General features: G+C 33.8%; 2 protein-coding genes across 2 annotated transcripts; both read right to left on the bottom strand.

Annotated features, from left to right (window-relative positions):
* Nucleotides 1–1,967: 1,967 nt before the first annotated feature.
* On the bottom strand, nucleotides 1,968–10,817 carry LOC143564751 (villin-5-like). Its single transcript, XM_077051936.1, has 22 exons — nucleotides 10,568–10,817; nucleotides 10,327–10,426; nucleotides 9,952–10,020; nucleotides 9,598–9,807; nucleotides 9,316–9,493; nucleotides 9,095–9,230; nucleotides 8,039–8,201; nucleotides 7,816–7,963; nucleotides 6,792–6,901; nucleotides 6,544–6,699; nucleotides 6,353–6,421; nucleotides 6,193–6,261; nucleotides 5,959–6,096; nucleotides 5,525–5,653; nucleotides 5,271–5,418; nucleotides 5,151–5,161; nucleotides 4,936–5,076; nucleotides 3,984–4,109; nucleotides 3,407–3,475; nucleotides 2,934–3,273; nucleotides 2,309–2,514; nucleotides 1,968–2,081 (listed from the first exon to the last, which is right to left on the bottom strand). Exons 1-22 carry the CDS (start codon nucleotides 10,618–10,620, stop codon nucleotides 1,968–1,970), a joined length of 2,883 nt encoding a protein of 960 aa, XP_076908051.1. The 5' UTR covers nucleotides 10,621–10,817.
* Nucleotides 10,818–16,165: 5,348 nt separating this feature from the next.
* On the bottom strand, nucleotides 16,166–18,189 carry LOC143564768 (putative WRKY transcription factor 17). Its single transcript, XM_077051950.1, has 4 exons — nucleotides 17,982–18,189; nucleotides 17,460–17,861; nucleotides 16,590–16,718; nucleotides 16,166–16,343 (listed from the first exon to the last, which is right to left on the bottom strand). The coding sequence occupies exons 1-4, from the start codon at nucleotides 18,143–18,145 to the stop codon at nucleotides 16,166–16,168; spliced, it is 873 nt and encodes a 290-aa protein (XP_076908065.1). The 5' UTR covers nucleotides 18,146–18,189.
* Between the last annotated feature and the right edge of the window lie 289 nt (nucleotides 18,190–18,478).

Below are 18,478 nucleotides of genomic sequence, written 5' to 3'. Positions count from 1 at the left end.
AGTGTAGTTTCACTAAAAACAAATAAATGTGTTCGTAATACACTACTACTTCGTTGAATATAATATCAGGGTGCGGAATTATTTGGTTTCCTATATAAAAGTTAAAATCGTTAAAGAGTTATATATAACTAAAGAATCACAAAAGTAATTCAAGTGCAAAAAGAGCATTTTAGTTCCTTTGGCAATTATTGATGTAACAATATTTTAACGTGGATATAGTTGGCAATGGCATATAGGAGAGAACTTGTGGACAATTGTTGATTAACTTATGCATTCAAATATCTTAAAGAATATTTAAAAAAAAAATATGAATGCTTGTCGGAAAAATAATTTCCCATTATGAAACTTACTTGTTAGTAAAATATTATTGGTGTTCTTTAAATGTAATTATTTGTAGTTTCGGGATCAAATGCAAATCATTTTTAACATGAAAACAGTGAGAACTAATTTGCTGAAATTATTAAGGTTTGTTTTATAAGTGTTTGCTGTTATTTTTTGTTCGAATTTGTTGATTCTGATTATGAGACGCTATACGTATTTGTTGATTTACATTTCGTATTATTATTAGGTTTTTTCTTATGCTGTTATAAACATTTGCTATTATTTTTTTGTTGCTAATTCTGATTTCTTTTGTTGTTATTGTTAGGGTTTTTTTCTTTTTTATTATAGAATATTGCTTATGTAGATTGATATTGCATTAGGTAATGTTTCTTACGCTCTCAATTTTGATAGATTGATATTGTTTACTATGTTCTCATAATTTAAACAGATCTTTTCTTTTTCTTTTTTTTTTCCTTTTGGAATTGATAGATAAAATGACAAGACACTTGGATTTTCTAATGGTTACTGATCTACCTAACATTTTTCCGTATGAACCTTTATAAAGTTTTGCTTTTATTTATAAATATAATAATATTATGTTTAACCATATTTTTAATTAGTTTTACCAAATAAACAAATGAATAAACAGTATTATAATATTATTATTATGTGTTTTTAACGTTTGAAATACATAAATATTCCTTATTTCTTTTAGAGTGAAAACAAATATTTTGTTTAACGGGTCAAGATACTAATAATTGATTTATTTAAAGTATTATTGACTTATGACTTAATAATTATAAAGATTCATTATTATCATTACAATAAAGATTAGTATAATTAGTTTGGAATATTGTAAGAAGGGGTCACATGGGATGCTTGATATAGAAAGTTGTAAATAATTATAGCTTGGTTTTAAATTTTAATGTACTGCATGTTATGTTACATAGGGATGAAACTAAGATTATTAACTTATCAGATTCATAAAAGGCTCCATTTCTTTTAAGGATAGACTATGTTCGAAGCAGTTCTTCCTTTCCGGTCATACGCCTCCCTAATCAACTCTCAATCTCTCAACTTAGTGTTGAATTGCATGCATGCAAAAAGAATGTGTAAACTCATTAGATTCTCAAGTGCTAATATCCTAAGCAATTTTTTTTATCATCGAAGACTTCTTGCTTTTGTAGTACTTTTTGATTTTATAATTATTGTACGATAGTTTGCACAATATTCGAACAGCTGTTAATTATTGGTCAGGCCTGCTGTTTGGTCAATATTTAGACGGCCTTTCTGATCATATGCGGTCAAACTTTGAATTTTTTGGGTCAAAGTGGTTTTAAAATTTAATATCACATCTTAATGCATTGCTGCACAGATACTACCTCATCTTCATACTGCCATGAGAAAAATTACTAATGTTTAATGAATGGAGAAGTCGAATATACAAAATGGAAGTAACTAATCCCTAGAAGAATGGAAAGCTATATAGCAGACTAATACAACAGAAAAATGCACCTTTGCAACATACATAAAATCTTTAGTTGGATTAATTTATGGATTTTAAGTATAGACTATAGACTAAAGTATTTTGTTGAGTAAGTGGTGGCTAAAAATTATAAGCTTGCTTTTCTTTATATGTAGGAAGCTTAGAACAGCTTAAGTGAAGTTTTCATCTTTATTTGTCTCCATTTTGGCATCTTGGAGAAAGCTTCTTTTGTCATATTAAATTTCTCCCTGAACTCGCTTTTCGATAGATACATCTGCATATAACATTCGAAAACGAAGTTATTATGCAAATCTAAAACAAAAAATAAAGTTTATTCTATGTTACATGTTATTACTGAAATAACATAAATATTATAATCAGATATGACACACTAATTATTTATGACACGATTAATCCGACCTGACCTAATTTATCCACACAAAAGGTAACCTTTTTAATCTATTGGACTTTTTTCTAACAAATAGTTTTTAAAAAACGTACCTCCCGTCTCGTTACATCAATATCAGGAGCAGGGTTAGTTGATGATATCGTTAAACGATCATAAGGGTATATTGTGACCCCTTCATCAGTTTCCGCCTCACTATCTTTAGAATATTCCTTTATTGTTGGAGAATATCTTCTACTACTCATTGGGTTTACCCTAGGAGTTGACTCAAACTTTGGTGTTGAATCATGAACAGTGTTCACTAATAACGTTACAAAATCATAGTATTAATAAAAATAATAAAGAACATAAAACCGAAGGCAATTAGTCAACGCACATGGGCGGAACTTTAAAGGGGCAAGGAGGGATTGCAGCCTTTTCTGTTTTCGGGCTCAAAACTTCTAAATATAACTCATATATTTTCGATAAATATAGCTCATATATTTTTAGTAATATTTTTGGACTCAAAAGTGGTAATAGATGCTTTTTTGATAGACCAAACTAAACCAACTACAAAAATTGGTTATCTTTTTATATGATTTATGATCTTTGTTTGGTGAAAAATATTGGTTTTTTATGTGTAAGAACTTAATATTAAATTCTAATATTTTTGGCCCTTCCTATTTAAAAGTTCAAGTTCTACCACAGCCAACGCGAGACATTTACCAAAGAATATATTACCTTTTACCGAACGGGGCAAAAGTTTTTCTCGTATCGGTTTGTCAAAAGAGACAGTTAGTGATGCTATAGCATTAGACTTGGATATAACTTTGGAGCTATCAGCACTGCCATCACTGCTACTGCTACCGCTGCTGCAGCTACTAAGCTTACTACTTAGAAGTAGTGGTGGAGTTGAGAGATTCCTAATTCCACCTGGATTGTCAAACTTGGAGGCAAGAGCATTGAAGGCTGGTGATCTGCCTCGGGCACGTGGTCGATCAGAGAACGACACACTTCTTGACCGTGTTGGCTTTTCAGACGCTGATCTACCTCCAAATGATGCGGGTCCTCTCTTTTTTCGCTTCTGATGATGTAACAAGTATCACATTAGGATAAACAACTATGAATTAAAATGCAATGAATCAATATGAGTTGGATAAAAAATTTGTATTTTTGTTTGAAGAAATTTAAATTTAAATAAACTGTCTCGCTACCAGATTCATGGTCGAACGACCTCCGTCTTTTATAAGAGACAACCTTCTTTTGAAAGAGTTCCCCTGCAGCTGTAAACATATTAACATGTTAGAAATATGTTTAGCACATTAGGATATTGAAATTCTGTTGTGTAACTGCGGCTCAAGAGTGTAAAAAAAATAAGTTGAAGCTTGCGCACCCAATATTTAAGGGCCTATTATTTAAGATTTGACTATGTTCGATTCGCATTCTATTTTTTCTTTCCGGTTACAACTCTCTTACCTCTCAATGCCTCAAATCTTCTATTGATTTAACTTTTTTTCAGACTTTTAGAGAGCAAATATCATTTATCTTTGGAAGGTTCTTTATTCACTATAACTCACTTTAACTCTAAAAAAGTGTGAATTGTGAATATGTGCCTTTTAGAAATTGTATATAAAAAATTTGTGTGATCATATTCCCATATTGTTAGGATTATATTTTTTCTTTTTACGAAATTAGCCCAAGTTTTATAATTCTATTTAGGCTTCTAAAACGGTCGACCTGACTCTGATGTGATGTACTCCAAATTATAACATCTGCGAGGAGATAACTTACTGAAGATTTCGTCGAGTCCCACTTAAAGAAACGTGTGAAGAATGGTGGCTCACTTCCTTCCATTATGACAAATATTGGGGTTTGAAGAAATAATCCCCCAAGAAGAACATCACATTCAAGATATTTCTGTGAAATTCAATGTATAAAACAAAAAAGAAACCTTTGTCAACAAGTGATACAAGTATTCTAATGTTTTAAGAAATATTTACTAATCTACATATACTAGGATATGATTACTAATTTACCCTCTATCTTAGGTTTTATCTTTGTTATTGAAGCACGAATTTCATCGAAAAACAAAAACAATTCTACGTGTCAAGTACGCTTTTTGTGCCCTTCACTCATAGTAAGAGCACCCAAAAACGTGGTCACGTAATCACTTGTTCATCTTGCCCGGGCTTTGCCCCTCTGAACCAACCCCCCACACCCCCAACATAAGCCATTTTTGGACGTTTTTGCACAAATTTGTCTATCGCCTGTTCTCCGCATCATTCTTATCTCCTTAAAAGCGCTCGAAATGTGCATAGAGTGGATGCTCTAAGCATGTCACTTATACATATAACTAATTTGGCAGTAATTAAATTCAATGTTGGCTTTAAAGGATGGTAGGGTGGTCGACAGGCCCCGACCCGATCACCAGGAAGGCCTGAAATTTTTAGAAAGTTTTTTCTTTTTATATACTTTTATGCAAAAAAAATTTGTTTTTTTAACGTTTAAACCCAATTATCAACTCATTTAAGCCTATTTAATATTTATATATAAAAAAAATTCACAACTCAAGTCATAACCAGACAAGCCCATTTAAAAATTTAATTGTTTAAACCTAACAAAAAACCCTTTTACTTAAAGCCCAATTTTTTTTTCGTCTTTGGCTCAAAAAATGTTAACGATTCTCGGTGACGACCTTGATTAAGTTTATAAATGATATATAGTACTTCAAAGAAAATCATACCTGGCCAATAGTTAGTGCTTGTGTCTTGTCTTTTGAATTAACCTCTTGTCCTACCCAAAGAAATAATTCTGTATGACAATCAAGAATATACACATCTTCTGCCATCAAATCACCTTGACTAAAGTTGTAGATCTCATACACCTGCATCAACAAATCCTAATCAACTTTTAAAAGCCAAAAAGAATTTATTCCAAACATTCAAAGTTAATACTTACTCGCAGACCTTCTCCTGAACAAGAACCGGTTCCATTAAAAGCAAAGACCGAAAAGAGTTAGTAAATTTTCAGCAAGTGCACTTAAAAATATGTATAATCTCATCCTAAAGCCGGTTAAACCTTTAGAATATGTGCATGAGAATAAATGAGGATCTCTTTCAGCCTCCCTTGGAATTTTTTGGTTTCCATATTCGGTTTTTCCACCTAAAATTTCCCAAAATTCGTCAGACTCGGCTCGTTCTTTGAACACTCTTGTCTGTAATTCAGGCTGCAACCATCGTCGAAAAATTGAATACTTTTTAAATATGATCAGGTCACTTGTTTGAAATAAGATTCACACTTTTATATATATAGAATATCGTTAAGAAGCATACTTTTATGACATCGAGCTGCCTGTCGGCAAGTTCATGGTCCTCTACTGATGTTTGGCTGCCCTTCCAAGTAAATACAAGTGAATCTTTGTGTAATATATAACAATAAGAGGAGTTCAAGGATGAAGCAACCTGAGCCAATTAATAAAAAATGCAAAACAAATAAGATGGCTTCAAAGAAAATAAAAAATAATATTGCAAAAACAAAAAATAATCCATTTTTTTCAATATTAAAAAATTTTAAAATCAAAGTAAACGGTATAAATGTGATGATTATTCTTTCTCGCTCCTCTCCTAAAATTTGGTAAGAAAATATGAACAAATCAGCTTGATTGTTCGTTTATGTATAGGCATGTAAAAATACAAACCTAGTGATCAAAGTATTACACAATTTAGATTTTTTTTTTTTTGTTAGTGTTTTTAACAATCTCACTTACGGCTTCAACTTGAATCGACTGCATATTTTCTGGTCCATAGCCTTGAACTCGAAACAATGCAATTCCATCCTCTTTATAAGTCTCATCTGGTAGTCCCTTTTCTGATATGTAATTCTTGTATCCATTACTGAGACCACCCTGAGAATTTATTAAATATACTAAATTTTATAATATGAATGAAAAGAAAGTTACAATGTTTTAATGTATTCTCCTCCTTCCTTAGTTGTTGCTCACCTTGAGAACCACAAAGCTCTGAAATATTGCATAGAAAAGGAACGGTTCATTCCCTTCGTATACACGAGCCTATAGATTTATAAACTCAGATCATCAGTGTAATAAGCACATGCTCAAACTATTAAAAAAGTTACAACATTAAACAGTTCAACTGACTTACCTGAGTAGCTAGAAACTTGACCGACTCGAGCATTTTGTACGCTTGTGAGAGAGCTGATTCCCTATCTTCCTACAAAACATGTTTTGTTAGATAAGTACATTAGTTACATATGGTTTTATTTTCTAAACTTATGAAGCATTATAGTATTAATTTCCAATAAAGGGCTTAAAAATTAACCGAAAAATATTTACCTTAACGCTTTGCTTTCCAAACCATGTCCCTAAAAGACATTCCTCTTGACCCTCGCCGGTATATGTATATTGAAAGATATAACAATCTCCGGTATAAAATTTGCACTGATCAATGTCTAATAAAAGAGTCTTTTCTTTACCATTCACAAGCCACACCTACACAGTCATGTTTAGAATTAATACAGAAATAAATTACATAACTAACCATTAACTAAATCAAAGATAAATTTATGTAAAATATTAAAAACCTCCAAAGCTCCACTACAATCAATATATGGTTGAGGCTCCTCCTCTTCTTCCTCTTTGGGAGCATTTTTAATCAGACCCTTAATATCGAGCCCTTGTCGTTTTAGAAGTGCTGCAAATCGTTAATAACAAATAGTAAATTAACTGCGTAACTAATTAACAAAAAGGTATCTGGCGGTGTAATTAGGCCTGTAAATGAACCGAACGATTGGTGAACTGTTCGTGAATTGTTCGACGAGAAGTTCGTTTATTTAATAAACGAATGAACGTGAACAAAAAATTCGTGGTCGTTTAATTAAACGAACGAACATGAACACATGTTCCGTTCATTCATTTATGTTCATGAATGTTTGTTTATGTTCGTTTATATATTAATATTATAATAAAATATTATCCAGATGAGTAAGCTACTTAAAGGTTTTATATTTGTTAAATTTGTGTGTATTTAAGTGTTTTCATTTTTGTTCGTTTTTGTTAATTCACATTTGTTCATATATGTTCGCTTATCTTTTTTCAGTTATGTTCATTTAGATTTTAAACAAACGAACATAAACGAACACAAATGTTTTTTTAAATAAACGAACATGAACATAAATATTTGTTTGATTAAGTATTCGTGTTCGTTTAAACTTAAATGAACGAACACGAACATGCCCTTGTTCGTGTTTGTTTAATTCGTTTACAGTCTTTTATTATTCATATTGATGAATACACCCGTCTCAATCTCTAGGCTCTGCCATTTTTATTTGTGTTCGTGAACCGTTTGTGAACACATTCATTTCTTAATGAACGAACACGAACATAAAATCTCGTTCGGCAAGTGTTCATGAACCGTTCGTGAACGCATTATTTCCTTAACAAACGAACATGAACAAGCCCTTGTTCGTATTCGTTCGGTTCGTTTACAACCCTAGGTGTAATAGATGTTCCGTCAGTTAATTGCAAAACTAGTTAACAAAGCTAAATAACAAGCTTAACTAATTAGCATAGTTATACTTAAAGACTAAAGAGTATGGTATAACTAACCAGCCACCTTGCCTCTACCATCCTGAGCTGCTAGCGCGTCAGTCGGTTGAGGCCAAAAATTAAACTTTGCCCGAAAAGATACTGTTTCATAAAACTCAATCATGCGGATTATTTTGGATTTTGGTCTGTCTTGGCCGCGCAGATATTCCTGTATAGTTGATCCATATGTGATATCATCATAATATATAACAACCAAGAAAATGCATAATCATATTAAACGTACTTCTGCGGCTTTGCTTGCAGATTTTCTTAGTTCTATAGAGGTGCCGCGTCCCATCCACAGATATAGTTCTGATCCACAATCCAGAAGATAACAGTTGCTGTTTTCTAGTAACTTCTTTGTCAAGGAACCAGCAGCAACGCGCTCTGCTTGCCCGTCCTTGACGCTGGAATACCAAACAAACATTTTATCAGAGATCATTTGAATGAACAAGATCTAAAAGTGTTTAGTGCTTTTTGACTTTTTTTTTGTTTTTGGTAACTATGAGAACCGTGGTCAGAAAACTCAAGCGACATCGTCAATACCCTGCTAACCAACGAGACCAGGTGAATCACAACTTGCGTTGGACAAGTGGTTTCAAGAGGTTATTGTAGGAAAACAGTGGAAGCAAGATTCAAACTTAAGACCTCTGGTTAGATGGGAATTAGGTGCTATTTACTGAATCAAGAGATCCTTTGCATAGACAGGATTTAAAAGTATTTAGTGCTTTAGGTTTCGGTAACCGTGAGAACCCAAGGCCGGCTTTGAAGGAGGGTTGGGTGGTCAACAGCCCTGGCCCGATCACCTCGGTAGACCTGAATGTTTTTTAATTATTTTATATGTATATTTTATCAAAAAAAATATGTATTCATAATGTTCAAACTCAATTACTAAACTTATTTAAGCTCATTTCAATAAGAAAAATGTGCACAATCCAAATCATAACAAATTAGTCCATTTAAACATATAATTGTTTAAGCACAATAATTGTTTTTCACCAAAGGCCCAAAATTTCAATATTCAACGATTCTCGGGGACGGCCCTATGAGAACCGTTACCTGAAAACTCAAAGGACCTGCCAAGACCTAGCTAACCAACGTGATCAGATAAATCGCAGTTTGTGCTGAGCAGGGGGCTTTCAAGAGGATATGGTAGGAAACTAGTTTTAAAGCTATCACTCAAATCAGGTGCTTATCACTGCACCACTCCTTAAAGCATAACTACTTAGTGCTTTAGCCTTAAATAACATAACATCCAGCTAGTTTCAAGTAATAGCATGATTTAGATGATTCATATTACCAAAATAGTTGAGTAGGCACAGCATCATGACTAATTTGAGCCTCTTTTACATTTGTTTTTCTTGGAAGCGGAGCGAATCCACCAAAGAACGCCCAGAATTCTCCGGCTTCAGGATCCGCCATCAACCTCCCATCCTCTAAATAAAACCAGAAACAAAACTTCAATTTGATTTATTATCTTTTTTTTTCAGTCTTTGAAATACGAAACTAATCTTCACTTACCGATGGCGGCTATATCACACTTTGAACCATGGTATGTATCACTTATATACTTCACAACATCTATTGCTCTAGCCCTTTCTTGTATTGAAGTATTTGATCCATTAAACTGGAATATCTTATTTTTAGTGTCCAATATAAAAATTGCATCATGATTGAGTGATGATCGAGCACAAGGAACCTGTGTTCGATCAATAATTTATGATTTAGAAAACATAAAGGGCCATCTTCCTATATAATATGCAGAAATGAAGCAGTAAAACATTGATTTAAATATTTAATCACCTCTTCTACGCGCACAACTTGTTTTCCTTTGCAAACAAACATGCGATTTTTGTGTTCTCGAGATTCGGCTTCTTCTGGCATAATGCATGGCTTAAAACAAGAAAGGAAACTTTCTGACTCGTATCCTTGTAACTCGCGATACTGAACAGATCGCCCTCCAAGTGCTGCATCAAGTTCAAGTGTTTTTGTGGCTGCAATGTCAGCTTCGTCCTGTAATTATATAATATATATGGAATTAAATGGCTATAAGAAAACTAAATGCATATGTGGTAAAATAACTCGTTATGGTTACATGTACATTTGAGAAATAAAATAAATTACGTAATGAAGATAACACATTTGTGTGAAACTCACCTCACTTGAATCTTTACCTATCCAATAATGCATGTCGTAGCGAAAAGTGCCACCCTTTGAAGCATTTGTCTGTAAAAAAAAAAATTAAGTTTCAAGATGTAGTTATATTTCACACTTTTATTATTTTGTTGAGCATCTTTGTGTTAATCTAACTCTTTTTTTAACCACGAAAACCCGTAAGTAAAACTCATGGCCCACCAGTACCCTTATTTTATTAGCCGGTAGACGTATACTGCAGCTTACTCTGGGCAGGTGGCCTTAAAACAGAATACTAGTGAAAGTTGGATAAAAACCTAATTAAATCTACTCTATTATATTTATATATACACATTACACACATACATGAAGCTATTGTACTGTGATTAGAGAACACACCTTTAAAATGATATAGCATTCTGCTCTTTTAAATTTACCATGAGTAAACTCGGGAAGAGCCACGAGCTTTGAATTCTGAATTCGCCATACCTCGAGTCCTCTAGAAATTGTTAAGGAAGATGTAAATATTAACATCCATAAAGAAAAAAAATGCACCTTAGTTAATAAATAAACTTATAGCTGGAAGAACGTTATATGAAAAAATTTCCCATTCATAAAATATATTTAAGATAGAGGATACACTTTGTGTCCAACTCCTATAAAGGCTGGATCAATATCTCTCTTGAAAGACATGGTGTTGTATGCTTCAGTAAGTTTGGTTCTTTTATTAGCACCAGAATCAAATTATTAGGATGGAATACCTAGAATCCACATAAATATACATCAGAAATCAGTACAACATGTAACTATAAGTTAATCCGGGTGAATGCATTGTATCTTTAGGTGGTTTTGCTAAGGGGGCTACTAATAAGACGCCCAGCTCAATTACTCAGACAACTTTATACGAATCGTATAGCTTATACGAGTCGTACAAAATTCAAATTTATCTCGTATAATCCCATAGTACTCGTATGGGGAGTAGTCGTATAGTCCATCTAGGAAAACATGGTCAAAGGGAATCTGACAAAAAGTTGTCGCCTCGCATATATAGCCCATACTACTCTTATGGCCTTGACTCGTATATGAAAGTCCAACTTTATGTTGTATGGTTCAATACAACCGATTTGCTTCAAAGTCTTATGGATCTTGTATAGTTCCATACTACTCATATGGAGCTTGTGTAACGTGGTCAACATGAACCTGACAAAAAGCTTCAACCTATGTGAGTAGTATGAGTGTATACGACTCGTATAGGCGGCTTTGGGTGTCTTAACAGCAAAATGGGCGTCTGGATAGCCAAAGCCTTTGCTAATTACATGTAGAATTTGGTAAGTCTCGTTGTGGGAGCGACTTTGAAGAATCTTTGCAAAAAAGTGAAAAGCAACTTCCCAAAGAAATCTTGCTCTCTAAATATAGTATTTGTTGATCCAAACTCGCTACCCCCGTTGTGACTTACCTAGTTCTACGTGTAATTAGCAAAACCGCGTATCAAGGTGGTGTTGCTAAACCGCCTAAAGATACAAAAAAAATTCTACCCCAAGCATTAACATACCTTTTTATAAATATATTAACATTCATCGGAAGGCCGAAAATGCTTGAAAAGCCTCCAAATTTCACATCTTCAATGTTTTTATAAGAATCAAAATGAAAATAATTAGAATTTTGCATATGCATTATATAAACTAAATCAAAACAATCTAAATAACACATGCATTATACAAATTCTTGGAATAATGACATGTTATGATGAAATAATATGTTACCTGTAATTCTGAACGTAAGGATCCCATGCATACGTGCAAAATCTGGGGCATGCACGTTCAATACAAGATGATGAAGCTTCTTCAGAAACAATAAAATACAGATGACATTTGAAGATGATGAAAGAGAGAATTAAAGAAAATTTGATATAAAATTAGGCGACAAAAAGGGGGTGTTGAAGGAAACTATGAATTGCCATATAAATCGTTGGGTTTTCGCCTTTTAGTTTTTCATTCTTAAAACAACAAAAATTAATATGTAAACTTATGTAAGTATACATGCAGTTAGTCGTGGGCTTGGTAGTTGGTTTTAGAACTTGGATTGCTGCAAGCCCATGTTTTTTTTTTCTCATTTGGAAATTATTATTATATAATATAATTAACAAGTTTGGTGCCGCAATTCGCAAAGCCTCGATTGGGCCATACCCTATTGGTAGTTTTTTTTTTAATTTCGGCCGTAATGAACGTAATGAAAACCTACCGAATGTGAATTTTGTTTTTGTTCTTCTTTTATAATTTTGTTTTAGTTACGATATCGTGCCGAATGTGACGGAAACTGACCGAATTCACGTAGACTCGCCGCGTTTTGTTTTAGTTCCGCTACCGTAACAAAAAACGACCGAATGCTGATTTTTGTTTTTTATTTCTGTACCGTAACGAACATGACGAAAACCGACTTAATTCACGTAGACTCAACCGCCTCAACGCCCGGGATCGATAACAGTCAGGTTTTACAAATGATCGAGTTTTACCTACCGACGCCACATCATTGGTCCACCCCAATTTTTATAATTTTTTTGTTTTATTTTTGCCTTAGTTCCGATACAATAACGCACGTAACTGAAGCCAGCGGAATTCTCGTCGACTTACCGTTTCAACACTTGTGTTTTACCAACCTATCCGTTGTAACGTGCCAGAAAAAACACTAGTTTCTTATAATCTGTATTACTATTTTCACCATTTGTAAACTTATTTAATTTTCGATTTTAATATTACTTATACTAGCTGGGAGGAAGTAATGTAGAATAGCAGTTTATATTTTTAATATGTATATTAATTTGTGGTGTTATTCGGTTCTTAAATTTGGTCGGATCAGATAACAAGTCCAACCAGTGAACCGGTAAGATATCTGGTTAGCTGGCTGGTCTGGTTATGAAGGCATTAGTTTTTACCATTCATTAGTTCTCGCGTGAATAACACATGGAAAACCAAGATGGATCAAGTGTCAATGTTAACATCATTGGCTACAAGTAATATCGGTGTGCCATATTTGGCATGTCCAATTTGTGGGGAAACGAAGAAGATCACCGAACATTGTTTCATGACTTGCGGTTTGGCCCAATCGGTGTGGCAAGCGATCTCGATATGGTGTAAGATTCCCGATAATGCTTTAGCTATATGGAACAATTAGATCTTCATTTGTTCACTAGGTTTCCTAAGAAAAGCGCTAAGGACTTTCATGCAATTTGTCTTATCTCGTTACATTTTTTGGGAGGCAAGAAATGATTTGGTGTTCAATGGCAAGCCAACTACGGTGCTAGGTATTGTGTGGGGGATGTTAGAGCCTTTAGCTATCTTTGAATTAAAAATAAGTCAGGTAAAACTCAGGTTTGTCATGGGAAGAAGATTGGATGGGTATTAATTTGTAATTGGACGGGTGGTGGTTTGCCGTATTTTGGTTGGTGGTGCCGGGGTTGTGGCTATCCGCCCGTTGGGCCCACCTTTTATCTCGTGTAATTTTGTAATGTTGTTAATAAAATTTCTCATTGGCAGTTGAAAAAAAAAAGGATAATTGCAACTAAATTGTGGTTTATGTAATATAGCCAAACCTAACTAATAAAATGATTACAGCCAAATCTTTGTTAATTACTTGTTCATAAAATTGTTTTAAGACATCTTCATTTATTATCCGTTATCCCACTTTTTTGGCGAGTCAAAAGGATGATTTATCTTTAATACGTCTCCTTTACAAATTACAATGTTTAAAAAATGTCGGGTAGCCTTGTAGAAGTATAAAGCACCTATTATAATTTAGGCAAATTAAAAATAAATAACCCCATTTTTCTGTATTGACCGACAATAATCCCAACTTTAAAAACCACTATCAGCGGTCCAACCTTTCGGCTATTTTTGTCTTAATGGTCCTCCGTTAAAAAACTCTTAACGTCGTTAAGTTTTTTCCGAGTTTCAAACCGATGTTTTAGGGCTTTTGATCATAAGAAGGATACAAGTCGACTGATGTAAAACTTATCTCGAAACGGTGATCCAAACGACAAAACGATGTTTCAATTCGGGTGTTTGAATTTTCATATAACAAAAATCAAGTCATTTGAATCACCGTTTAAAAATAAGATTTACATCAGTCAACTAGTATCATTCTTTCGATCAAAAGTCCTAAAACATCGGTTTGAAACTCGAAAAAAAATTAATGACGTTAATAGTTTTTTAACGGAGGGCCATTGAGACAAAAATAGCCGAAAGGTTGGACCGCTGGTAGTGGTTTTTAAAATTGGGATTATTGTCGGCCAATACACAAAAGGTGTGATTATTTATTTTCAATTTCCCTGTAATTTATTACATACCGTTCTAGATTACCAGTATTTATAAGGCATCATAATACAAACTAATATAACAAATATTTTTTCTCTTAGGTAGACAGATTGATCCATGGAGATGATGGATATGATACTTTTATAAATGTACATAACTATTATCAAAGCTAGATTCATGCAATATGTGACATTGAAAGCAAGCTATATACTAGAACTAGAATATGAATATAAAGTGGCCACACTGGCAACCACTATGTTCTCCACTTGCTTCTTCTGAAAGTCAAAGGGATCCTCTTTTAAAGTTTAAATTGCCTATGATGAGAACGTCACAAGTGGTTACAAAAGTCGCATCAAAAGAATAACCTCATATCATAGGATTCAAAAACGCATTTTGCCCCTTCTCTTTTCAAAACCAACTACATACGTTCGTGATTACAGACAGCACTGGCTATCTAAAATCGTATACTGGTATCTAAATATACAAATACAAATAATTATACAAATACTGGTATCTAAATATACAAATACTGGTATCTAAATATACAAATAATTATACAACACATCACTAAAGAAGTTTATTATTAAATATACAAATAATCATAAACGTACCAAACGACTTTGAAATGGGAATCGTCAACACAACCAGGTTAAATACTTTGAATTGTCTTTATTTAAGCCAACTGGTTAACAATCCAATTGTTTGAATAGCAAATTGAATCACTGGTTGACAATCCAATTGGAGTGTGGCGGGTATGTTACGGGATGCATTCGGGAGCGGCACAGTTACTAAAGCACAGAGGAAAGCATGGTTCAGGGTGACTTATAATGAAGGTTAATATGGAGAAACATAAACGATGTGATATTTAGCAGGTTTAAGAAGTCGGGTGATAGGTATTCAACGATATTAAAGAGATCAATTTTAAACTATTCCGTAAGGCTAACAGACGCACTTCTAACATGCAAGCCTAGTCAGCATGCCAAATCAGCTTTTCATTTATCCTTTACACATGCACATTTCATCCTCAACACTATCACACTCATTCTTCTCACATACAACCTTATTATTTCTAAATCATCAATATACTTTATATTTTTATGTAACTAACATTTTCTTTTTATTCAAAAAAAAATTTTAATAACTAAATAAAATTTAATAATTAAATTTATTGTAATATAGTTTTCAATAAAAATAATCGTTAGAAAGTTCTAAAAAAAACTAGTGGCTAGACTTTTAAAATTAACTAAATTTAAATAATACATAAATAAACTTGCATCAACTTAAAAAGAAATTACATAGATAAAAATTAAACAAGAAAAAACAACGGTAGTACATAATTTAAACAACTAAATTAAAATAATACATAAACAAAATAAACTTGCATCAACTTAAGTTGTGGTTAAAAAACAAAAAGATAGATTAATTTAATACGACTGATTCACTATCGGTCAAATGCAGGTTGGATGAGGCAAAAAGGATGTATAGTGTATACCACTAATTGGGACAAAACACCATTATTATAGGATTCAAATTCGAATAAGACGGTTGTATAGGAATGATTAGCTAATCTGGTTTTCCGCACTAAAACGTGACACCACTACAAGTAAGAAAAACATATTAAACTCCTAAATAATATTTTATTTAGGAATAAAGAGTGTGTTCTCCAATAAAGTAAGCAACTAACCTGAAACCATTGACTTTTGTCATCCCAACAAACACCTTTTACTTTCTTTATTTTAGTTTTTGGAGAATAATACTTTTAAAAAAAAATAAATAAAGGAAGCAAAAGAAGAACAAAATTAATAATTTCAACAAAATCGAATCTTTCAGACTTCTTTCTTCTCATTTCTCTTTACACTTTTGTCCCTTCTACTTAAATTAATTACAGATATCACCCTCAACTTTTCACATCTCATACTTATCGAATCTTATTGAATCTGTAAGTTGTTCAAATTAGACGGAAGGGGCATCGGAGTGTGACGATGACGGTGATGGTGACAGTGTTCTCCGTCGTATGTAACAATAAGCATCCTTGATTCCGTTAGAGCTAACTCTACACGCTTCCTTGCTGGACATCCTTTAACGGAATTGCACTTATAGTATACTCTGCAGAACAAAAATCAATTTCAATCTTCATTATATTTTAAATTTTAATAATAACAAACATTAATTAGGCTAATAAATTGTCGCCTCTCAACAACTCATGCACATAATTTTAAGACCTCAATATTTATGATATTTTAGTTATTTTCTATATAAACACTACTTTTTTTAATATAATATAAATTTAATTAATATTTAAAAAATAATAATAAATCGTCGATTGATCGGGTAAATTTCCAGATTAATTACCTTGGAAAACGTGAACCTTCGGCCTTCTTCTCACCGTATTTCTTCCACGAATAATCATCCGCCGGTATACTTTCCACTTTCGATCCGATTATCGGAATTCTCCTAACTTCACGTTTTGATTCGGTTTTCCTAAACAAACACAAATTAAAAAGTATTAGCATTCAGTTAGATCAATGAAGCGTACGTTAGCCGAGCATAACATGTGTTTGCTAAGGTGCGCTAATTAACAGAAAAACATTCTATTAGATCAACAGATCAAAAACTAAACTGAAGCGTACAATTGACTAATAAAACATGTGTTTGCTAGCGTGCGCATTGAACTGAAGCGTACGATAGACAAATGGAACAAGTGTTAGCTAACGTGCGCTAAATAACAGAAAATTATACTATTACATTAACAGATCAAAAATGAAACCGAAGCGTGTACGATAGACAAACAGAACATGCATTTGCTAACGTGCGCCAAGTAACAGAAAACAATACTGTTAGCTCAAAACAGATCAAAAATGAAACTGAAGCGTACAATAGACAAATAGAACAAGTGTTAGCTAACGTGCGCTAACAGAAAATTATACTATTGCATTAGCAGTTCATAAATGAAACTGAAGCGTACGATAGACAAATAGAACATGCATTAACGCGCGCCAAGTAACAGAAAATAATATATTGTTGCTCAAAACAGATCAAAAAAATGAAACTGGAGCGTACGATAGACAAATAGAACACGTGTTAGCTAACGTGCGCTAAATAACAGAAAATCATACTATTGCATCTACAGATCAAATATGAAACTGAAGCGCACGATTGACAAACTGAACATGCATTTGCTAACGTGCGCCAGGTAACAGAAGCCACGTAAACCGTACATACCTTCTTTTACAGCAATGGCAACCAGTACGAGATCCAGATCCTTGCAACGAAACCGACGGCGTATCAGTACCTAACCGTTTCCGGTGAGACGACGGCAGCGGCGGCTTCCTTGAAGAAAACGACGGCGCCGGAGCCACTATGCCTAGCGACGACAACTGCCTACCATTCGAAACACTTCCTTCTACACTTCCTCCAACAAACGACGAGTTCATCGACTGATACGACGCCGTTTTATTAGTATCCGCATCCGCCTTAACTGATTTCACCGTACGGAAGTCGTTAACCGCCGCCGGAGAGTCGTTTTTCGTCAAATTCATCGTAAACGACGCCGTTGTATCCGCCTTAACAGCCGTAACTGATTTCACCGTACAAAACTCATTAACCGCCGGAGACTCGTTTTCCGTTACATTCATTGCCTGAAACGACGCCGTTGCATCCGAATCCGTAACCGCCTTAACAGCCGTAACTGATGTGTCCGTACAACGTTCCAGCAACTCATTTTTCGTCAAATTACCTTCCGATTGCGGAGAAACGGACGGTCCGCGGCGGAACCGAGCGTGACCGCTGCGATTGAAGATCGAAACAGCGTGTTTGAAGCTATCCGAAACAGCAAACTCGTGGTTGTTGAGGTTGAAGATGCGATTGAGGTGTTCGATAGTCTGGATTCCGACGAAATCGACCGCCATTGATGGATTAAGAGGTTGAATTTGGGAATTAGGGTTTGAAGTTGAAGATTTGGGGATGGAGACGGGTTATTAATAATGGAGTAAAGTCAAAGATGGGGAAAGTGATCGGACGATGGAGATTGGTTTGACTTTCTGAAACTTACTATAGAAAGAGGACAAATGAGCACAGAAAGTCTAACAAGGACTATATTAAAATTATTAATTTTTTTTTAACGAGCAACTAAGAAACAATCATCTTTATTATATCATCAGGATAAAACCCGTCATAAGTGAAAAATGTCCTACCCAAACTTGAAAACCTTTATTTATTTTTTTTATTACAAAAGGGACTTG

Source organism: Bidens hawaiensis, unplaced genomic scaffold, assembly GCF_021521415.1.
Source record: "Bidens hawaiensis isolate Kalapana, Puna unplaced genomic scaffold, B.hawaiensis_p1.1 tig00022155_1, whole genome shotgun sequence".
NCBI classification, from domain to species: Eukaryota; Viridiplantae; Streptophyta; class Magnoliopsida; order Asterales; family Asteraceae; genus Bidens; species Bidens hawaiensis.
This window is presented reverse-complemented; position numbering and strand designations above follow the sequence as displayed.

Bases quoted from the DNA above. Each gene is read 5' to 3' on its own strand.
- LOC143564751 (XM_077051936.1), bottom strand. From the start codon at position 10,620: ATGTCTTTCAAGAGAGATATTGATCCAGCCTTTATAGGAGTTGGACAC. The intron at 3,274-3,406 runs GTAGCGAGACAG...CATCATCAGAAG, and splicing joins GTCGTTCGACCATGAATCTG to CGAAAAAAGAGAGGACCCGC. The intron at 2,515-2,933 runs GTAATATATTCT...TAACGTTATTAG, and splicing joins TTTGCCCCGTTCGGTAAAAG to TGAACACTGTTCATGATTCA.
- LOC143564768 (XM_077051950.1), bottom strand. From the start codon at position 18,145: ATGGCGGTCGATTTCGTCGGAATCCAGACTATCGAACACCTCAATCGC. The intron at 17,862-17,981 runs ATCGGAAGGTAA...AATGAATGTAAC, and splicing joins GGACCGTCCGTTTCTCCGCA to GGAAAACGAGTCTCCGGCGG. The intron at 16,719-17,459 runs GTATGTACGGTT...GTGTTTGTTTAG, and splicing joins TGCCATTGCTGTAAAAGAAG to GAAAACCGAATCAAAACGTG.